We start from the raw sequence: 21,080 nt of genomic DNA, 5'->3' as shown, positions 1-21,080 counted from the left end.
TAAAAATACTACTGGAACAAATTATAGTGTATTTGAAGAGTTCGCTCTGAAAGCAAAACCAAGTATTTTATATTATTAACAGAAACAAAAAGGAAATGTTAAGAGTTGCATAGTAACTATTACCAACAGCCAAATTTCAACTGTGCAGATTTCATTATTCTGAGCTCCTTTTTATTTTTTTTATTTTAATCATTGTTCAAGTACAGTTTTCTCCCTTTTACTCCCCTTCCAGCCCACCCACCCAACCCTCCCCACTTCCCTCCCATTACCACCCTCCCCCTAGTTTAAATTTGTTCCTGTAAACCCTCTTAATCACCAGTCCCAGGCAGGCAAGAGCTGCTCTGTGCACACTATAAACCTCTCAGCTGGCATGGAGAGTGGGCCCAGGGCTGGGGAACAGACAGGCAGGGCTGGGTTAGGCCTTCCTAAATCAAAACTTCATAGAAAGATAGCTTTAGGATAAAATTGCCTTTCATCATTCAAATCAACACTTTTTTTCCCAATGGAAAGTTTTGATTAAAACAGAGAAGAAAAGAGATTAAGTAACAGAAAGGACACTGCGTAGAAGTCCAGGAATGCAGGTAATACCGAGGCCCTTTTTTCAAGCATCCGCTCATCATTCCGCCAGAGCCCTGGAGCAATGGAGACTGACACAAGCTCACACTCTCTCTAGTATTTTGTTAAACTCAGTGTCAGTGGGGGAAGTGAGCCAGGATTAGAAAGACACTTTATCTACCCACTGCAACTTAATATATGTTGCCCCAATCAAAAAATAAAAAACAGATAGAAATTTAGCTTAAAAGTTGCATAAAAATTCCAGGATAGGTTTCAAATCCACCATCAGTAAAAACTGTGCTGTCAAAAATTCTGCATTCAGTCTACTAAACTGAAATTAATTTTGCTTATTAAATATGCAACCAGTATTATAAGTTAAATGTTATTGAGATTATATTAGATTTGATTTACTATTTACTTAATCACTGGTTTATATTAAATTAATATCACTTCTGGGCATGCCAAAATGATCCTGATACTACCCCTACTACTGAGATATTCCTGTAGTAAGTATAATGGTGGAGATAAATCTACCAACAGACATAATTGATATAAATGGTAAGCATTGTGTTGAAGTTTGTGCATTGTATTCAGGTAGATTTTAGAAGCATAACATTTGGTAAGTAGAAAAAGTCAGATAATATTAGCTGAAAAAGAAATAGAGGAACGGACATTCTGGTGAGAGAAAACTATAATATATATGAACAAAGTCATGGGTGCGTTTGTGGGGCTGCAATGTGTTTGCCATAACTTGAACATAACATAAAATTGCAGGGATATGATCTAAGCTTGTGAAATAGGCAGAAGTCAAGTTATAGAGAGACAAATGTTGAAGTCCTTAAAGAAGAAAGTAAATATCTGTGAATTATGTGGCTCCTAAAGTTGTCCGACTTTGCAACTGGGGAGAGAGAGAAATCTGGAGTCAATTCTAAGGCACAGCTCGAGCAGCTGTATGGCATCTTCCAACTTGGCCAGCTGACAGGAGCTGCACTTTAGTTACACCCCTTCAAGGCAGCAGGTGTATCTCCTGGTGTACCACTCAGGAGCACAGCACCTTGAAGATAACAGATGTTCAAACATGTTCATTCATGTTTCAGGGCTTTGTTGCATGAAAAGAATTTGTAAATTGAACTATCTTCCTGCAATACTGATTCTGTTTATTGGATAGTTGAATAGCAACTCGTAAATTAAAACTGTACAAATAACAATGAAAAGATTATTTACTTGATGCATCTGGAGGGAATGAGGAATGATATATATATGGGCCCTTATGAGTACAATATTTGAGAATCAACTAAACATAGGACTTAATTTATGATCATGAAATTAAGAAATCATGACCAACATTCTGACCACAGAGAATTTTGTTCCCGTAAAACTTACAATTTAACATTCCGGAATGTTTCCTAATAAAGTATATTTTATGATTCATGGCAGACATTTAGTATCTAACTAAAAATGAAACTCAAATAGCAACATGGACAAAAATTATAATTCCTTAAAATAAAAATTTGTATACACATTATATTATTTGGTCAATATAACAGATCTAAGTGGTTCAAACATTATGATTCCTATTTCACAGGTGACTCAAAGAGGTTAAGTGACTTACTTCAAATGGAAGGGTGCCCAAACTTTGGCATCTCTGGGCCACACTGGAAAAAGAAGAGTTGTCTTAGGCCACACATTAAATACACAAACACTGACAAAAACTTATGAGTAAAAAAACGTTTTCAAGTAAATTTGCAGTTTTCTGTTGGGCAGCACTCATAGCTATCCTGGGCCACATGCAGCCCATGGGCTGCAGGTGTGGCACCCCTGCTAGAGGGTCTATTATATATGTCTCCTAAGTTATGGAGGTAGGAGAAACAGTGCTTGATATGAGAACTACAGTGCTTCAAATATGTTATTGTGGGAGAGTCCATGATGATTTCAGTTGCCTTAAGTAAGAAGCCTATTCCAAGGACATAAGAAGATAGGAATTAGTGAGCTGGGTAAGAAGTTTGAGATGAGAAGAGAGAGTTTAGAATAAGTATTGAAAGGGGATTCTGTTAAGGAGAGTTAAACAGATCATTTAGCCAGTATTGATGAAGTAACTAAGGTTATAAATCACAGAAATCATTAGATGTGGAAGAGTTTCATATTAGAGACTGGATTAGGTACCTAGGTTTTCTGAAATGATTGTAAGGCTGTTACCATTAGAGTTAAAGTTGTCTTGTAGTGAGGTCCAAGAACTGTAATGCTAGTCTTTCTTTGTAGGGAGGGGTCCTTAAATCCTAAAAGTTCTAAAATGACAGAAGAATTTATCAATATAGAAAAGTAATATGGTGTGTATTAAAGGTAATTCTGTTAAAGAGCAGTTATTAAAGGGTTCTTACTAAGGGGTAATAACATATAAATTCCAAATCTCAGTGCCTATACACACAATATGGTTTCTTTATAATGTAGTCAGGGTGTTGTACCACATGGTCATTCAGAGACACAGGACACTGGAAGTCCTGCCAGTTTTAACATGTAATTTTCAATGTTATCATGGAAGTCAACATCCACCTTGAAGATGGAGCAAGAGAAAGGGTGAGGCATTTATGGGACTAGGTTTGGAAATGATGACATTGCATCCTTGGAATTCCATTGGCCAGAACTCAGTCACATTGTCACACTTAACAGTAAGAAAGGTTAGGATAACAGTCCAGCCATATGGTCCAGAAGAAAGGGAATGAAGTTGGTGAACATCTATGTCACACAGCTTTAATCAGTGTTTGTTAGATATCATAAAGTTGTTCAGTATCAAAGATGAGTAAGAACAGAAATTGATAGCTGAGCAACATGAAACTCAAAGGAAATAGAAATGGAAAAGAAATAGTTTCAAGGGCAGAAAACTGTACTTGAACAATGATTAAAATAAAATTTTAAAAAAGTGGAAAAAAAGAAAAGAAATAGTTTTAAAACCATCTTTAGGTGCTTGGCATCTGGGGCCACTCATAGTTCTCGGCGCCCAGCCCAGCTTCTTTCAAAATGTCTATTGTTCACAAAATTCTATGCCAGGTCAGCTTTGAGGGTAATCACTCTACACCCCTAAATGTGTATGGGTCAGTTAAAGCTTACAGCAACTTTGATGCTGACTGGGATTATTTTAACATTGAAATGACCATGAAGAACAAGGATGTGGATTAGGTCACCATTGTCAACATTTTGACTGACTGTAGAAATGAACAGGATGTTGCCCTCACCTACCAGGGAAGGACCAAAAAGGAATTTGCATCAGCACTGGAGTCAATATTGTCTGGCCACCTGGAGATGATGATTTTGGACCTATTGAAAACACCTGCTCAGTATGATGCTTCTGAGTTGAAGGACTCCAGAAAGAGCTGGGGACTCACTCACTGAGATCATCTGTTCAAGGACCAACCAAGAGCTGCAGGAAATTAACAGAGTCTACAAGGAATATGAGACTGATTTGGAGAAGGACATTATTTCTTACACTTCTGGTGACTTCCACAAGGTAAGAGTGGTCCTCGCAAAAAATGGAAGAGCAGAGATGGCTCTGTCATTGATCATTAACTGATGGACCAAGATGCCCAGGATCTCTCCGATGCTGGAGTAGAGAGGAAAGGAAGTGATGTTCCTAACTGGATTGGCATCATGACCCAGTGGAGCATGTGTCACTTCCAGAAAGTATTTGAAAGGTACAAGAGCTCCAGCCCTTATGGTACATTGGAGAGCACCAAGAAGGGAAGCAAGGAAGATCTAGAAAATGCTTTCCTGTACCTGGTCCAGTATATCCAGAAGAAGCCCCTGTATTTTGCTGATTGTACAACTTTATGAGGGCAGGAGGACATGTGACAAGATCTTGATCAGAATCATGACCTCCTGCAGAGAAGTGGACACGTTGAAAATCAAGTCTGAATTCCAGAAAAAGTTTGGCAAGTCCCTGTACTATTATATACAGCAAGACACCAAGGGTGACTACCAGAGAGCCCTGCTATGCCTGTGTGCTGAGAGTAACTGAGGCCCGAGGTGGCACAAACATCTAGGAGTGATGCTCCTGTGTTTCCAGCTAAAAGTTCTAGAAAATCAGCTTGCAACTAATAGCCCCTGTGCCCATCCTTGTGAGGAAGATGTTAGCATTGCTCCTACCCTGACCTTCTTTCAGTTGCCAGAACCTTTCCTGGCTTTCCCCTCTAGTCTCTCCTTTCAGCCAAAGAAATGGAATTTCTTTCAGCCAAGGAATTAGAAGTGAAATCTATGATGTGAAACATTATATCATAAACAGATGAATAAGCTGTAATTTTACCTTAGAACCAAAAAATAAATAAATAAAACCATCTTTGATGAGCAAGCAGTTTTCCTGAAAAACATGTGAAGTACATAAGAAATACCCCTAAAATGGGTGAAAGTTAACAAGGCCATTGCCTGGGGAATGAAATTTCACTTACGATGGATGGAACTATAGATGTTGAAGAGATTGAAGGTAAAAGGTAAATTTGTTGTTGAATGAAGGTCTCTAGATATTTCAGTACAAGGATTCAGTAAGGTATGCTAATTTATTCAACAACTATTTAGGAATGTTTACACTTTTATTTTCTAGGCTTTGTATAAGGGCTTTGGGATGTGAGATTGAATACTTAGAATTGTGAAGAAAATTCACTGAATGGTGAGCTGAACGGTGCCTAAGGAAAAAGAGAATGTGGAGTTGGGTGAGAGAGGACATTTTGGGTATCAGCTAAGGAATACTTCTAGCTGTGGTGGACTGGTTATACCAGAGCATTCCCCTAGTGGTGTCTTAATGAGCTAGAGGAAAACAATGTATATGTGACAACTGTTAGAAGGCATTTAGAGTAGCGTAGCTAAGACAACAAGGCCTGGAATGTCCAAGATTTCAGACAGAAAGGAAGCACACAGAGGTGAGCTTGACATTCCCCTCCACATTTCCCTTAAGGCATTTATGAATTTGTAGGTTCTATCTAACAGGTTAAAAACTGAGCAGAGTTCTCAGTAGTCTCACACTGCTACAAAGACAAAGATTGGAATTAAGAGTCCCCCAAGAAGGAGGGAGCTTGATAAATTCCCCAGGATAAGTTGGGATCTATGAAAGACTGCAGTCTATCAGTAAAGGCAAACAAAAACTACTCCAGCCTTTACAGATTAAAAACCAGTTTCTGATCAGCTCAGTCCCCGATTATATTAAGGTGATGGGCCTGGCGGTTGCTGCCTGCCAGAAGAAAAGGCACATGTTGGTAAAGCTGCAGTGAAAGTATAGCAAAATACAACCAGAGACATTGAAATAAAGAACAAACTGACAGTTACCACAGAGGAAGGGAATGAGATATTAAGGGAATATTAAGGGAAGGGACTTCAAGGAGCATGTGTAAAGGACATGTGGACAAAACCAAAGGGGATAGGTTCAAGTGTGGGAGGTGAGGATGGGTGGAGCGGGGTAAGGGAGTAAAAACTGAGACAACTGTACTTGAACAATAATAAAAAATAAATAAAAATAAAAAAAAGAAAATATATCAGCTGCTACATGCAGAAACCTGAATAAGTTCCACATATATATTTTGAAAAAAGAAAGACCCTATGATTCTACTGAAATACATCCCCAAACTGGCAAAATTCAGCTATAATTTCAGATATCACATAGTGGCTTTGTTTGGGAGGGAGGGAAAATAAGGACTGCAAGGAGAGATTACAGAAGCTTCCAGGGCACTGATAATGTTACAGTTATCTTGATGGATATAGTAGTAACATGGGATATATGTCATGAAAATTCATTAAGCAGTACCATTGTAAATTTTGTATATTTTCCTAAACATGTGTATTTATACTATACCTCTATAAAACATTTGTAAAGCTTTTATATGTGTTTATATCTATCCACACATGCACATATATATGTTTTGGATACTGTGTTGCAGCTGGTCAAGGCCTGGCAGGTCCATTCTAGATTCAGGCAGGCTGAAGAGAGTGAGCGGAGCCGTGGGGCTACTTGACATGCCTTTATTCACAGGTAGGCGAGCCAGGCACGCTGCAAGCTGTGTGTCATCTCTAGTGAGAAGTCCCTATTTGCTTAAGTACTAGAGACAAACAAAGCTGACCTCAAGCCAAAAAATTATATAACATAGCATGATTCTGCTCACACGAGCCCACTTCATGTTATAGGAACTGTTTATCAGACCCATTCTCAAGGCTATGAGAACACTACTTATCAGGCCCATTCAAAGTTATGGGAAAACTGCTTCCCTTAGTGACCCAGACACCTGCGTGAGGAAGCCAGATCCTACCTGATACAACCTCAACAGTTCAAAACATTTGGCTTGTTGGGAGCTTATTTTTGTTGTTGTTGTAAAATTGTGATCACTACAGTCTTATTTATACAATAAAGGCTGTATTTTAAACATAAGTTCTTATGAAACCTCCATTCTTTATAAAAAACTTGTTCTAGTTACCACTACACTGTTTAAGCTGTTATTCTAAAGGCTTTCGCTACAACAGTTTATTATAAGTATATATCATTTTGAGTTTGTGTATTTTATCTAGAATTATTCATGGAAGAAACATAATGATTTAACCATGTCTAAGATTAGTACCTCTGATAAAACAAATATTAATTTCAAGAAGGAAATATACTAAATCCTGCCAACATGTTTCATCAATTGACCATTCCTACGAACAATTTTGCAATTGCAATATAAGAAGGTTAAATATGCATTTCATTTTCCTTGGGAAAGTATTTATAACTAATAAAGAGATTCTGAAGCAAGACAGTGAAAGATCAAAAAAGCAAAGGATCAGAAAAGGATCAGAAAGGATCAGAAAAACTACTAGGATCTTATCCTATTTGATATTTGAACTTTTATAGAATCTACTATTTAATTGCCATAGATAGTGATCCATTTTTCTTAATGGATATCAAATGAAGATAATTAGATAAACTATAATACTTGATTTATAACACATTCTTATCCACATATAATCCAATTTTAAATAAATTAAGGTTAAGATTTGGTTTGTTAATTATTCACTTTCAATAATGTTTAAGTAACTGGGAGGACACCACCCAAAACAAAAGCTACAACCTTTGACAGTAGTCTGCACCTAACTAGGTCCATCTAATCAACACATCCACTTTCCTTCCCGACCTAAATTTAGTATTGCCTTGAATACTCTGTTCATCTTTCCTTGCCTTTTCTTTTCATCAATAACCTTGCTGAATCTATATATGGTCCTATGACACATGCCCACCTGCCTGCACTGAGCATGGAATGCTGTGGATGGTTCGTCAAAACATGAGAAAACACACACAGAGACAACCAGGTCCTGTGGGGGAATCGGGAAAGAAGGGCCACTCCTCACGTGGGGAGCGCTTGTCCCCCAGCACAAGCAGGGTTTTATTCTTGAATACCAATACAGTTTGCAAATTACAAGTAGTTAGCTTTTGAAAGGTGCTGGCAGATTTCCTACTGGGATCCTAAGCCAGAGATTTTGGGGTTTTATCATTTAAAAAGACTACAGGACTTAAAGCTTAGTTCTGTTTCCTGCCTGTGACTTCATATTCTAATTAAAGAGCATCCTCCAACAAGCAGATTTCACAGGGCCTTTCATATTCTATGTCTTAGGCAGTTTCTGGTCTGGACTGTACCGCCCCTGTGACTTCCAACCGGCCTGAGTTGGGCAGAGGAGACAAAGGCAGCTGGGAGACTTGGCAGTGGACTCAGGCATTGGCAAAATTGATGATTGATGTCGATCACCCCGTTATTTCCACAGCCTTGCGAGTCTTGTCCCTGTTATTCCTTTGTGAACACATCTGTCTTAGATTCATTCTCTACCCAAGAGAATTGTTACCCATCATTGACTGCTGTTCAAGCCAGGAAAATAAGTTTTTGTCTCCTTAGTGGCTCCTGGTCCGGAGGTCTTTTACTCAGCCTAAGTCACGGGGGGTTACAGCCTCCTGAGACCAGGCAGGGTGGTCCTCAACAGTCCTACTTATCTATTGCTGTCTAACAAACTTCCAATCCTATCTAACTCATTTCTACCAAGATGAGGGGCAGGGGGGTTGTCATGCCTATTACTGCCTAGTGAGCACGGAAGGACCATTCCTCGGTCCTGTCAGGCACATCCCCACTGTGGAGGGCGAGCGGGCCTGGGACAAGTCTAGCAAGTGTGGAAATCTAGACTTTCCAGTCAGCCTTTGCTGGGGTAGTAGGAGTGCAGCCACAAGTACTTATATAGTTTCGGGCTGGAATAGAGCATTTATTGTCTAAAAGTTTTGTTTTTCTAGTTTGTTTTGTTCCTGGTCCTCTGGCTAAAGTGAACAGACTTTTGTTGGGGCTTTTCTTGTCTCTGTCCATTGCTATTTCCAGGTTGATGGATTTTTCAGGTTCAATCTGGAAAGAATGAAAGAGAAAGAAAGAAAGGAAGAAAAGAAGAAAGGAAGAAGGAAGGAAGGAAGGAAGGAAGGAAGGAGAAAAGAAAAAAGAAAAGAAAAGAAAAAAGAAAAGGAGAGAAAGAAAGGAAGGAAGGAAGAGAGAGAGAGGGAGGGAGAAGGAGGGGAGAAGAAGAAAGAAAGAGAAAAGAAAACAAAACACTCAGGGTACTCACTACTGTGTCCTTCGCATCTTGAGGTCTTAAAAGTTCAGTCTTCTCTCCAGTTTTCCATCTTATCATGACAGGGTGCAGCAGAAGTAATGCCTGCTTGAGTGTGGTTGGTAGGGCAACAACATGGATGTAATAATTTATAGTTTTAATTTGAACATTTCACCTAACATGTCATATGGAGTGCTTGAGTGTGACATTGTTAAATTACAGAATTACATACTTTTGATTTTGTAATAAAAAGGGATGTTATTTGTGCCAGACCATATACAGATATATATAGATGTACATTTTATAAAGGGTTTTTAGTTGTACTTCATATGAGAAATAGGAAAAATGATACACCTACTTCATCTTTCTGATTAAATTATTTTCAAAGAAACTCTATTTCATCTAAGCCACTGAATTTGTTTTACCATAAAGTTTCATCATACTTTGCTATTGTCCTTTCAGAGTCTAAGGGACCTGCCATGCCATCTCTCCCATTCCCAGTATCGGTCATTTCTGCTTTCTCATTATACTCAATGTGTTTTGGTAAAGGTTTATCAATTTAAGTTTCCTTTTTAAATAATCAAATTATGGATTTGTTATTTTCAATCCTCGTATTTTCTGTGTGTACTTCATTTTTCTTATTTTTCTTATTTTGTTTATTTTTATCTTTTATTATCTGAAGTAATTAATTTTAAGCTAACATAAGCATTGGGACGATATACATTTTCACAGCACTATCCAACAAATTTTTATATATTTTTATTTCATTATCCTTAAGTTTAAAAAAATCTCCTAATTTTATTTTTTATTAATTCATAAGATTTTGAAGTATGCTGGTTAATTTTAAACTTCTCAAGATACCTTATTTTAATGGAATTCTAGTATATTTCTATTATGTTCTGGAAAAATTTTTGTAACATTTCAGCTTCTTGAAATATATGAGACACGTTGATTTGCATATTTTCTCTTTTAGTGAAGGATCCATGTTCTCTTTAAAATTACATATTTTCTGTGGTTGTGAATATAGTACTCTTTATTAATTAGACTGTACTATTTGCCTAGCTAATAGTGTTGTTCAAGACTTCTATAACTGTGCTGTTAACATTTTTCCTGGTTATTCTATCAGTTCCTAAGAGAGGTATGTTAAATCACCTGCCATAGGTGAATTTACCTATTTATCCCATAATGTTTATTAGTTTGTGTTTCATGTATTTTAAGCTTTATTACTAGGTGCATAACATTTAAGATTATGATGTTTTTATGATGCATACCTCACTATATTTCCAGTTGTATTTCTTACATAAAATCTATTTTTCTAATATTTATATAGCCATACTGGCTTTCTGATAAAGTATTTGCATGGTATGTTTGATTTTTTTTATATTCAATTCTGTCTTTACAGTAATATTAAATGCCATATGTTTCTTGGAATATAAATACAACTTTTTAAAGGCTCTCTGGAAAGTTTTTTCTATATGATCTCTGCAATTTAATTTCTTCTTTAATTCTATTTATTCTACTATACATTCTACTTTAGTCTGTATTTCAACTATTACGTTTTTTTAAAAATTATTTATTTTTATTAAGTTTATTGGGTGGCAATGGTGAATAAAGTGTACAGTACCACAATACATCATCTATATATTGCATTGTGTGCACACCACCTAGAGTCAAACCTCCTGTTGATAGGGGACTCAAGACTTGGAAAATTTTAGCTTAAGGTCAAAAGTTATAAGTCTAGCAAGTAAAGTGTATGTTAAGCTTTTGTTTCAGAAACTACAGATAAGACCCATCCTGGCTCCTGAGAAAAGCAGCTGACCTCCTGGGGTACTGGCTAGAGATTACCACCTGGGGACATGTTGGAGGCATCCAGGCCTTCTGTGTAACCAACACCCACCCCCCACCCCCCTTAGGAACAGCTAACTGCTGAGAACAGGAAAGCTGCAGCTTCACTCACCTAATCCTCCCTGAATTTCAAAGCCCTCACCGCACCTTGCTTGTCCTCCCCACCCCCTTATAAAAGATCTGGCCAGGAAAGAGAAGGCAAGGTGGCTTGTTAGGGTATGAACCCACCACCATCTTCTCAGATCGCCAGCCATCTGAATAAAGTGCCCATAAAAGATTCAATCACTGTCATTGCTTCTTGGACTTGGTAGTGACAGGCAGCCTGAATGCCGGTGTCTTTTCCGGTTACACTATCACCATGTATTTGACCCCCTTTACCCTCTTCTCCCTCCTCTGAACCACCCCCCCCAACCAACAAGGCTAACAAACAAAGCCTCATAGACACAGATAAAAGCATGGTGGTTAATGATTACATTTTTATGTCTAGTATTTTTCCTTGGATCCATTTTTTATGTTTTCTTGTTCTTGTTTTATATTTGGAATACCTTCCCTTGTACTTTTTAATATATTTGTTATTTGTTGGTCCTTCTTTTTTCATGTTTCTGCATAGTATGGAATCTGTAATGCAATATATTGTTTTTCTTTGAAAATATTTGTTCCCTATTGGGTTGTTGTTTTGGTCATTTTTACATGACACTACCGCTTTTTCTATGAAGCAATGCATATAGAGAAGGACAACCTCAGATACTATCAGCTGCAAAAGCTTAGAGAGTGGGAAGTTGATCAATCTCCCACAGGGTGGAAATCCTCAGACACCAGAAAACCAGCCCATGACTCACCACTCACAGACAGCTCTGGGTCAGGTTACCTTCTGCCCCTAGAGAAGCAGCATCTGAAGATAAACTCTTTAGATGTTACTGGCTGCGGTGAGTAAACAACTGTCAGGGATTAGTAAATCTCACTTCCCCAGGCTTCCCACTGAGGGAGAACTCTGACTTTAATCTCAGACCCCAGGAGCAGTTTCAGTTGCTGCAAGTATACACAGACAGTGCCATGTGTGTTAGACAAAACTGGCAAGCAGCCAGAGGGCGAAACTGATAGTCTACCCTTCTACTCTGTCACAGAACTACCAGGTGATTTCCTTTCCAAGCCAACCACGCAGGAAGTCTGCAAATGAAGCAATCCCACTGCCTCTCCTCCAGGGGATCTTCCAATTTCCTTAAGTTCTTCTGGGACCAAAGAGAGCGGCAGCTGTGTCCTACCAGCAATTTGCTGGAAATCACCGGATTTATTTTTGTAATGTAAACAAGATAAACATGGCTTCTTTTCTCATTACATTTACTTAGAATCAGATCACCGGTCCTCTTTGTTGCCCCATTTGTGCTTCAAGAAGAAAGCAGAAGTTTGCCCAGACAGCCCCTGTGTCCTTAGTTGTGAGCCACTGTTGCAGGAAGCCCCACACACTGCTGTTGGAAGAGGACTTTGAGGCCCTCTGAGTGACAGAGATTCACCACCTGAAGAGAAATTAGAAAACTCATATCAGTATAAGTTCTATTGTGACATTATCTCTAGTTGCAACAAAATGAAAGGTATGACTATGTCTGGCAAATAAGCACATAAAATGTTCAACATGATTTATTATTAGGAACTGCATATTAAAACAATAATAAAATATCAGTACCCACCTGTTAGAGTGACCAAAATCCAGAGCACTGGCAGTAGCAAATGCTGGCCAGTGCCAAGACTGGGAAGATCCAATGGGAAGCTGAAGCGTCAGATGAAAGTCAAGCGAAAATGTAATGGAGATTTATAGGAGAGAATAAGAAAGAGTATAAGTAAATTACTTCATAAATAAATAGCGTTATGTGGGGAAGGTAGATAAATGCAGAGACAGACTCTATGGCTCTGCCAATAGCCAGCTTTTTACACTTAATAAATAATTTAAACTCTATGGGCATCTTTAAATTTTCTCATCTATGAAATGCAGTGAATTTATAACTTGTCAATTTCCAAAAAGGGTTTTCTAAGAAACATGTAAAGGTAGTAAGGTCGCATAAAAAGCAGTAGAAGAGAGATGTCCATGGTCTAAAAAGGGAACTCTCTGTGGAACATTTCATATGAGATACGTAGAGCAAATACTTCTGAGAGGTATGAGAAAGGAGGATGCTTATAATCATTGGAAAATGAATGCCTGGAAGGTTAGAGAGAATAGAAAGTGAGGGGGGGGGGTTGGCAGAAAAGGAGTGAATAATTCTAAATTCAGCTCTGAAACAAAGTAAATAAAAAGAAATGGTATTGAAATCATATTCCCCTCAGTAGCAAATAACAACTCAAGATATAAGACAAATTGGCAGAGACATACCTAAGTGTTCTACTGATTTTTTCTCTGATCAGAAAAATTATTGACAGAAAATTATTGACAGAAATTATGCAACCCTGTGAATTGGGGAATGGTTCAAACAAATTTCCTGGGTCTATATGGTGTTTTTTCCTTTTACTGACTTATCCAAGTAATAAATGTAACTTCAATCTGTTGCTATTTCAAATGTCTTTTTCCTTGTAGTAATCAGAAGCCACAAATACCAGGAGGTTCAAATTTGAAGAGCAATTCAAACAGCTACCACTCTTTTGTTATAGAAATCAGCAAATCAAAAGACTTTTTTGTCTAAATGCAAGAAAAGTTCACAAGTGTGAACACATGTACATGCAGACAACAGTAGTAAAATTCTAGGTAAGATTTTAGTGTCAGTTCAAATATCTGATGCTTTTCACCCTCCATTAAAAAGAAAAGAATTGCAAAAATATAGGAAGTTAAAGGATTGAATGTGGGTGGTCAATGAGTAAATTATGGCCCAAACATCAGAAATAGATGTTATTTTTCCTTGGGAAGCCAACAGGGAATCTGAATGTGGGACAGATGATTCATTTATACCCATCCCCATCCCTTACATACGTAGAACAAGAGTGGCTCATGCCTCAAAACAAAGCCCTTCTAGAGAATTCTCTACAAGCAATGAGGGATGCAAGAGCCCGAGAAGCAGCACAGAGGCTAATGATGGGCACCCAAAATAAGGCATCAAGGAGAGATTCAGTGCAAAGGGAAAGCAACTCTCAGGAAGGAAATGAAATGAAGACTTCTCTCCTCATGAAAGAGGGTGTAGACTGCGGGGGGCGGGGGGGGGGGGGGGGCGAAGCCTCCACAAACCTTGGTTGAGGGATGGGGGAGAGCAGATGATAGAATTAGATACTTTACATTACAATGACAACTTGGTAGCTTCGGTAGCTAATTTAATAGCTGTGCTACTGTCTGGGGCAAGGTGGGTGTGACTTTCAGACTGTATGCTGACTTGTGACTAGCCAGGGGAGGTGGTTCCCCCTGGATCACTGAGTCACTCTTGTCCTGACTGGGGATGGCAGCAGAGTATAGTAAACTATACAGAAAACTGGCAAACGTGGCTCATAGTGGGAGGAGTCAGAGATGAGATTACTCAGGAGGCTCTGGGTCAGAATTTAAAACAAAGGGCAGGCAGCTTTAGGGAAGGAAGGAGCCATGCTACCAGCAGTGAAGTAGCAGCTATGCAGTTTGTAGGGATTATTCAGGCATGCGGCCTGGTGTAATAAGGGAAAGAATGGCATGTTGCTACTCTGATCATGCCTGCTGTAGCTGCCATCAAGGATCCTGTCTTGCAAGACACTGACCTGTTGCCTTGCAAACCCAAACTCTATCTGGATGCTTGGAACTTGTGCCTTTCCTGGACTTCACCATGGTCCAGTGTAACATGGCACCTGCTTTCCTGGACTATAACATGGAGGCTGATGACAACGTACCCCAGATCCTGAAGGAGAGAACTGCCGCGTGAGGATGGCAACTTTGGTACCTTCCAGAGTGATTGGAGAACTGTTTGTGCAACTGGCTTAAGATAAGGAAATAGGGAACTACTGAGCTTGGTTTTGGCTTATAGCCTTTTGAGGAACAAGGGAAGTGCTAGGTCTCGTGGGAAAGGAGGGCTCCAATCATAAGTGCTCTGAGTTGGAATATTGTAAATAAAAACCTGTATTGATTGTTGGGTCATTCACCAAGGCACCACGTGAATGGGTCCCTGTCTGCTCAGTTACACCCATTGCAAACTACTCTTCACCCTGGCTACAAGAGGTGAGGATCCCCACTCTGGCTGTCCCCACCCTGATGGCCTGTAGGGAGATGTGTCTATCTGCTGACAGAGCTCATAGCCAGATCTCTCATCAGGAGAGGCTATTGGTAGGTACAACAAACACACACATATGCAGACAAAATCCATGTGAGCTAGGTCAAGGCAATCTAATTTCATATTCAACAAAAGATCACATACACTAAAGAAAAAACAACATAATGAAATACAAGAGACAAGGTGAAAAAACAGAACAGTCCAACTCAAAAGAAATAGAGATAATTCAGAATACAGAATTAAACCTACAAAACGAACCTGTCGTATTCTTAGAGAATTTTATGAGGATGTTATATCTATAACTAAGTCAAGGCAGGCATGAAAATGGAACACTCAGAAAACAAGGAAGTTTGGGGAATTAAAATATTACAAATATAAAATTTGAGGAAGTTGTTTTGTATGTAGAGTAAATGCACAAGAATGTGGAAAATAAGGTTTAAAAATTGTTAAAGAGCCCTGACTGGTGTGGCCCCAATGGATTGGGGTTTTGTTCCACAAAGTGAAAGGTCGCTGGTTCGACTCCCAGTCAGAGCACATGCCCGGGGTTGTGGGTTTGGTCCCAGGTCAGTGCACGTGTGAGAGGCAACCAATTGGTGTTTCTCACATTGATGTTTCTCTCCCTCTCTTTCTCCCTCCCTGCCCCTCTTTCTACAAATAAATAAATGAAACCTTTTTCTAAAAGCTGTCATAGAAACTTTGAAGATAAATACTGCAGATTCAGTATCTACAGGACAGGAATTTCAAGGGGAGAAAAAGGCCACAAAATCTTTTGTTACACTAAATAAAAGCTTGGAAAAGAAAAGCAGTTTCTCAGGTAGACATGAAATGTTACCTACAGAACACCACGGAGGAGTCCCTGCAGAGAGGAGGGGCCCAGCCCTCTTTGCACTGACACTGGAGCTCATGGTCACACACCTGGGGGATCAAGGATCCTGTCAGTTTGCACATTAGACTGTCCACTGGTAGAGGGCCTACCCATCCACTGTAAATCCATTCTGAAAACAGAATAACCCCATTCTGTGTCTTTCCACTATCTACATAAAAACAAAGTAATGATAGGAATTTCACATACTATTTCATACTAGGTTCTTAGAAGAACTTTTTCACTCAAATACCCTATTGAGGGGTTAGACAAACTTAATCATTTTAATCATTTCACCCTGAAACATTCTTTTACATCATCAAAACCGACTTAAAAATTATGTAAGATTCAGCAAGCTTGGGGAAACATTTTCAAAACTTACAGCGTGTCCTTCGCACCTAGATGAGCAATTGGTCGATTTGTAGGCTTTCTCGATATCCACACACTCTGCTTCAATGCAAACCTGAAAAACATGATGGGACACTAAGGCCCAAAAGTGTCAGCTCTGCAAATTTCTGTCTGTTTGGAATTTGGCTTTATATTATTAGCCACTATTTCCAATATCAAACTTGCCTTTTTATTAGGGAAATCACAGCATTCTTTTGAAAATAGGAAGGGGGGATCTAGATACTTTTTATTTAATATGTTATTAAATATTAACATATTTACAAAATCCTCTTAAAGATTCCCTTACTTCATTCAAAATGCTTGTGCTTCATTTAACAGGGGTCAGTGCACATAGCACAAAGTACCCATTCCAACCAAAGATATTATGAAAAGTATGTTAATATCACATCTTCTGTAGCATTTATAATGATCATTCATGTAAAAATAAATAGTATTGTTAATCTCTTTATTATTATCAGAGTGACTAGCATTCATTGAAAACCTACCAGTTTGGGGACAATAAAATTTACCTAAGTTTAACAATCTTGTGCCAAGCATGTAATAGGTACTTATTAAGTAATACTGAAGGAATAAATGCAGGTAGGCATGAATGAATGGCATAAGCATTGCTTTGAAAATTGCTCCTATAAAATAAATACAAAGAGGCCTTGAAAACAAAAAAACCCCTATTTGAATAAAAATCACAATTTCAACTTACCTTCTTATCTCCACACTTGGTTCCGTTGGCTACCATGCCTATTTCTTGACTCTTGTCTTCAGAGTGAAATGCTTTACATGTCAAGAAAGTTATTACAGATCCTTTCTGGTGCAAGTTATCTGACCCACCTTGACAGAACAACTTCCCACACATGACGTCACTGAGGAAAAGCCAAAATTTGCTGCCGTTGAAATGCCAGAATCCAAGTTGCAGTTTTATACAAATGCTGATAGCTCCCTGGCTATCATAATTAACTAATGGTTTTTCTCCCCATAGCACAGACTCCTGGTTCTTTATATCAATTTCCCCCTATTCTTTAGTAATAGAACCACTGAATATGGAAAAGCACATTGTTGCTGTAACAACGTATTTAATATAAAAACACATTTCCCAGTTTCCCATGAACCTCATTTTGGCCAATCGCCTAAGCTTTAGCCAATAGGAAGGAAGCACAGTCTTAAGTACAATACAAATGCTTGAAGGTACCCTTACTTTGGTGGGGGGTTTCCTTTTTGCTTATTGGAAAGTGACACTGGGGCTGGGGGAGCACACATAGACCAAAGAAACACTTGGGAGAGGAGGTCATATATGTGATGGAGCTAGAAAATATAGAAGAATGGGATTCTAACATAATGGAGGACACCTAGGAAATCAATTTCTATCTTATTTTAGCTAATGTTCCTTATTTATTTTCATGAGTTGCAGCAGAATAATTCTCTCCGCTGTGGTTGGGTCAATACAAAGCTGAGCTTTGGCTGACCCTCCAAGGCACCCCCAAAGAACTATCTCCCTGCAAATTCAGGTGAAACTGCTCGGCCAGCACTCAATAAAGCCATTCATTTACCACCAAGGAGAGTAAGGTCAATGCCAATAAAACCGCAGTCCATTCCTTTATGCAGAATTCAGAAGAGGGCTGTGAAAAAAATATTCTGGGTACACATAGAATCACATTCTTCTGATGCCTTTGGTGGTTGTTAATAAATATGATTGAGGAGTGGAGAAAGGCATGCATTCTCTCCAAACTTGAGAGGGTGTTTTCTTGAATCATTTAGGTGAAGATTCTAGGGTACTGGGAATTATAGGCTTCCTCTCCACTCCAGCTAGTTAGTATGAAGAAGTGGCTAGAAAGGCAGCCTGTGGGGAGGAGAAATACTTGTGCCTCTAATGACAGAAATTATTCAGTGCCCAGACAGACGGTAATATAGGACAGTGGTGTGTATGCATGCTGCAGAGAAAAAATGGAACTACCCTATGCTCTTTTCCCACTCTCTGCCTCTCATACTACATATCACTCTTCCCCTCCCCCCAAATATTTCCTTTTACATATTTCCCCCCTTTGAATCTACTCTGATTTTTTAAAAAGGAGAAAGCACAGAATATGATGACCCATCCTATAGGCCCAACTGCCCCAAGAGATGACCTTATGGCCAAAATATAGTTTGTTTAGAAAAACTAAACATATGTGTATGTGTGTATACACATGCATATGTATGTATATATGTGTAATATCAATCATCTATAAAAGTTAGTGTTTAATAGAAAACTTTGAGAAATGTTGATCTTGTTTAACCTCTTCTTGTACATGAACTTAAATGTGTAAAATATGGAACAGGTACAAGTAGTTTATTGTAATTTGAATTTTTAATGTCATTTTAAAATTGCACAATCAAAAAATCCTATAGAAAGATCTCAAATTCATTGTATGTAATAAATAGTCTATGATTCTTCTAGAGTATCACTATAAAAATTAAAACATTCTTCAGGTGAAGTGTCAATGTTTTCTCTTACTGCTTTTTTTCTTTATATAATTTCATGGCAAGTTTAAATTAAATAAAACTGTACAGGCACTTTATTGGTTATTTCTCTAAGTCAGTAAATATTTGTGCCACTAGACTCATAATCAAAAACATCAGATGGGAAAATACCTAAAATATCCTGGAAAATCGCTGGACACATTTTCAACCAGGCCCATTCACTCACACTGCATGTTCCATCTCAAACATTCCTTCTATTCACTAGTGATTGTACTTGGTGTCATCTGAAACACCTCTCAAGAAGGACTTGAAAAGAGGGATCAATTCTTACTTCTCTTGTTAATTCAGTGCCTAGCTTGAAACATGGCACGTAATAGTCATTCAGTGACTATCTGTCATGAATGACGTCTAAATTCACTTTCTCTCTAAATGAAATAAATCAGAATGTGTGGCTGGATGTGAGCAAGTTCCCTAGTCTGTGGAGCAGGAGGGTTCAGACAATAAAGCCACTTACTTTGCTTTACAGGGAACGTGTGTGTCGCCCACTTTGCGGCAGTACCCATACCGTAACCCATTTGTGTTCTTGCTGTAACATGACATATCTGCAACCTCAGCTCCTGGGCCAGGCATGATCAATAGGGACATATTTGAAAAAAAAAAGAGAAAGAAAGTTCAATGCAGCAGAGTGTTAATGGGCTATAAAACCAACAGCATAGGGACTATAGTTAATAATATTATAATAACTATGTATGGTGCCAGATGGGTATTCAAAATAATGGGGTATTACTGTGTAAATTACATGATTGCATGACCACTGTACTGTACACCTGAAATTAATACAACATAGTGCTGAATGGAAACTGTAATGGAAAATTAAAATTTAAAAAAATACCATCATAAGAAATGCTATTTTAACATACAACCATACATTGCTTAACAGCAGGGTTGCATTCTCAGAAATGCACCATTAGGCAATTTTTTCATTGTAGGGATATCACAGAGTGCACTTACACAAACCTAGATGGTATAGCCCACTATACACCTAGACTGTATGGTCTAGCCTACTGCCCCAGGCTACACGCCTATACAGCATGTGCTGAATACTGTAGGCTATTGTAACACAGTGGTAAGTGTTTGTGTATCCAAACATGAAAAAGATGCAGGTCTTCTTGTTGGACTGTTCCTTTTCTCATTATGTACTGCCTTTCTTTTTTGAAAATCTACTTTGTTGGATATAAATGCTGCTACCCCAGCTTTTTTCTTTTCCATGTGCATGAAATATCCTTTTCCATCCCTTTACTTTTACTAGTCTGTGTGTATCTTTCTATCTGAGATGGGTCTCTTGGAGGCAGCATATATATGGGTTTTGTTTTCTTATCCATTCGGCTAACCTATGCCTCTTGGTTAGAGCATTTAAGCCATTTATATTTCCTAAAAATATATTTCATTGATTATGCTATTAGAGTTATCCATTTTTTCTCCTCTTTATTCCCCTCTGTGCTGTGCCTCCCGTTCCACCATCATTCCCCCACCTTAGCTCATGTCCATGGTTCATACATATAAGTGTTTTGGCTTCTCCATTTCCCATACTATTCTTAACCTCCCCCTGTCTATTTTGTGCCTACCATTTATGCTTCTTATTCTCTGTACCTTTTCTTCCATTTTTCCCCTCCCACTCCCCACTGATAACCCTCCATGTGATCTCCATTTCTGTGAATCTGTTCTTGTTCTAGTTGTTTGCTTAGTTCATTTTTGGTTTTCTTTTGTTAGGTTTGGTTGTTGATAGTTGTGAGTTTGTTATCATTTTACTGTTCATATTTTTTATCTTCTTTTTTTTCTTAGATAAGTTCCTTTAACATTTCATATAATAAGGGCTTGGTAATGATGAACTCCTTTAACTTGACCTTATCTGGGAAGCACTTTATCTTCCCTTGTATTCTAAATGAGAGCTTTGCTGGATAGAGTAATTTTGGATGTAGGTCCTTGTCTTTCATGACTTTGAATATTCTTGCCAGCCCCTTCTTGCCTGCAAGGTTTCTTTTGAGAAATCAGCTGACAGTCTTATGGGAATTCCTTTGTAGGTAGCGGTCTCCTTTTCTCTTGCTGCTTTTAAGATTCTCTCCTTACCTTTAATCTTGAGTAATGTAATTATGGTGTGTCTTGGTGTGTGC

At 38.4% G+C, this 21,080-nt stretch overlaps 1 protein-coding gene and 1 pseudogene across 9 annotated transcripts in view; one reads left to right on the top strand and one right to left on the bottom strand.

The window, feature by feature from the left end:
* The first annotated feature begins 3,484 nt into the window (after positions 1 to 3,484).
* On the top strand, positions 3,485 to 5,903 carry LOC114504162 (annotated as a pseudogene).
* Positions 5,904 to 12,235: 6,332 nt separating this feature from the next.
* ADAM28 (ADAM metallopeptidase domain 28) overlaps positions 12,236 to 21,080 on the bottom strand; it is a 50,806-nt gene continuing 41,961 nt past the window's right edge. For 6 of the 9 annotated variants that reach the window (XM_036032691.1, XM_036032689.1, XM_036032690.1 and 3 more), the window contains 6 exons: positions 19,424 to 19,526; positions 17,156 to 17,315; positions 16,433 to 16,513; positions 16,021 to 16,103; positions 12,669 to 12,748; positions 12,236 to 12,497 (listed from right to left, as the gene is read on the bottom strand). In XM_036032691.1, coding sequence (XP_035888584.1) covers positions 12,337 to 12,497; positions 12,669 to 12,748; positions 16,021 to 16,103; positions 16,433 to 16,513; positions 17,156 to 17,315; positions 19,424 to 19,526 — 668 coding nt within the window. In that variant the 3' untranslated portion in view covers positions 12,236 to 12,336. The remainder of the gene's footprint in view (positions 12,498 to 12,668; positions 12,749 to 16,020; positions 16,104 to 16,432; positions 16,514 to 17,155; positions 17,316 to 19,423; positions 19,527 to 21,080) is intronic. The other 3 variants (XM_036032692.1, XM_036032695.1, XM_036032694.1) reach the window with 3 other exon arrangements.

Source organism: Phyllostomus discolor, chromosome 8 (assembly GCF_004126475.2).
Source record: "Phyllostomus discolor isolate MPI-MPIP mPhyDis1 chromosome 8, mPhyDis1.pri.v3, whole genome shotgun sequence".
NCBI lineage: Eukaryota > Metazoa > Chordata > Mammalia > Chiroptera > Phyllostomidae > Phyllostomus > Phyllostomus discolor.
This window is presented reverse-complemented; position numbering and strand designations above follow the sequence as displayed.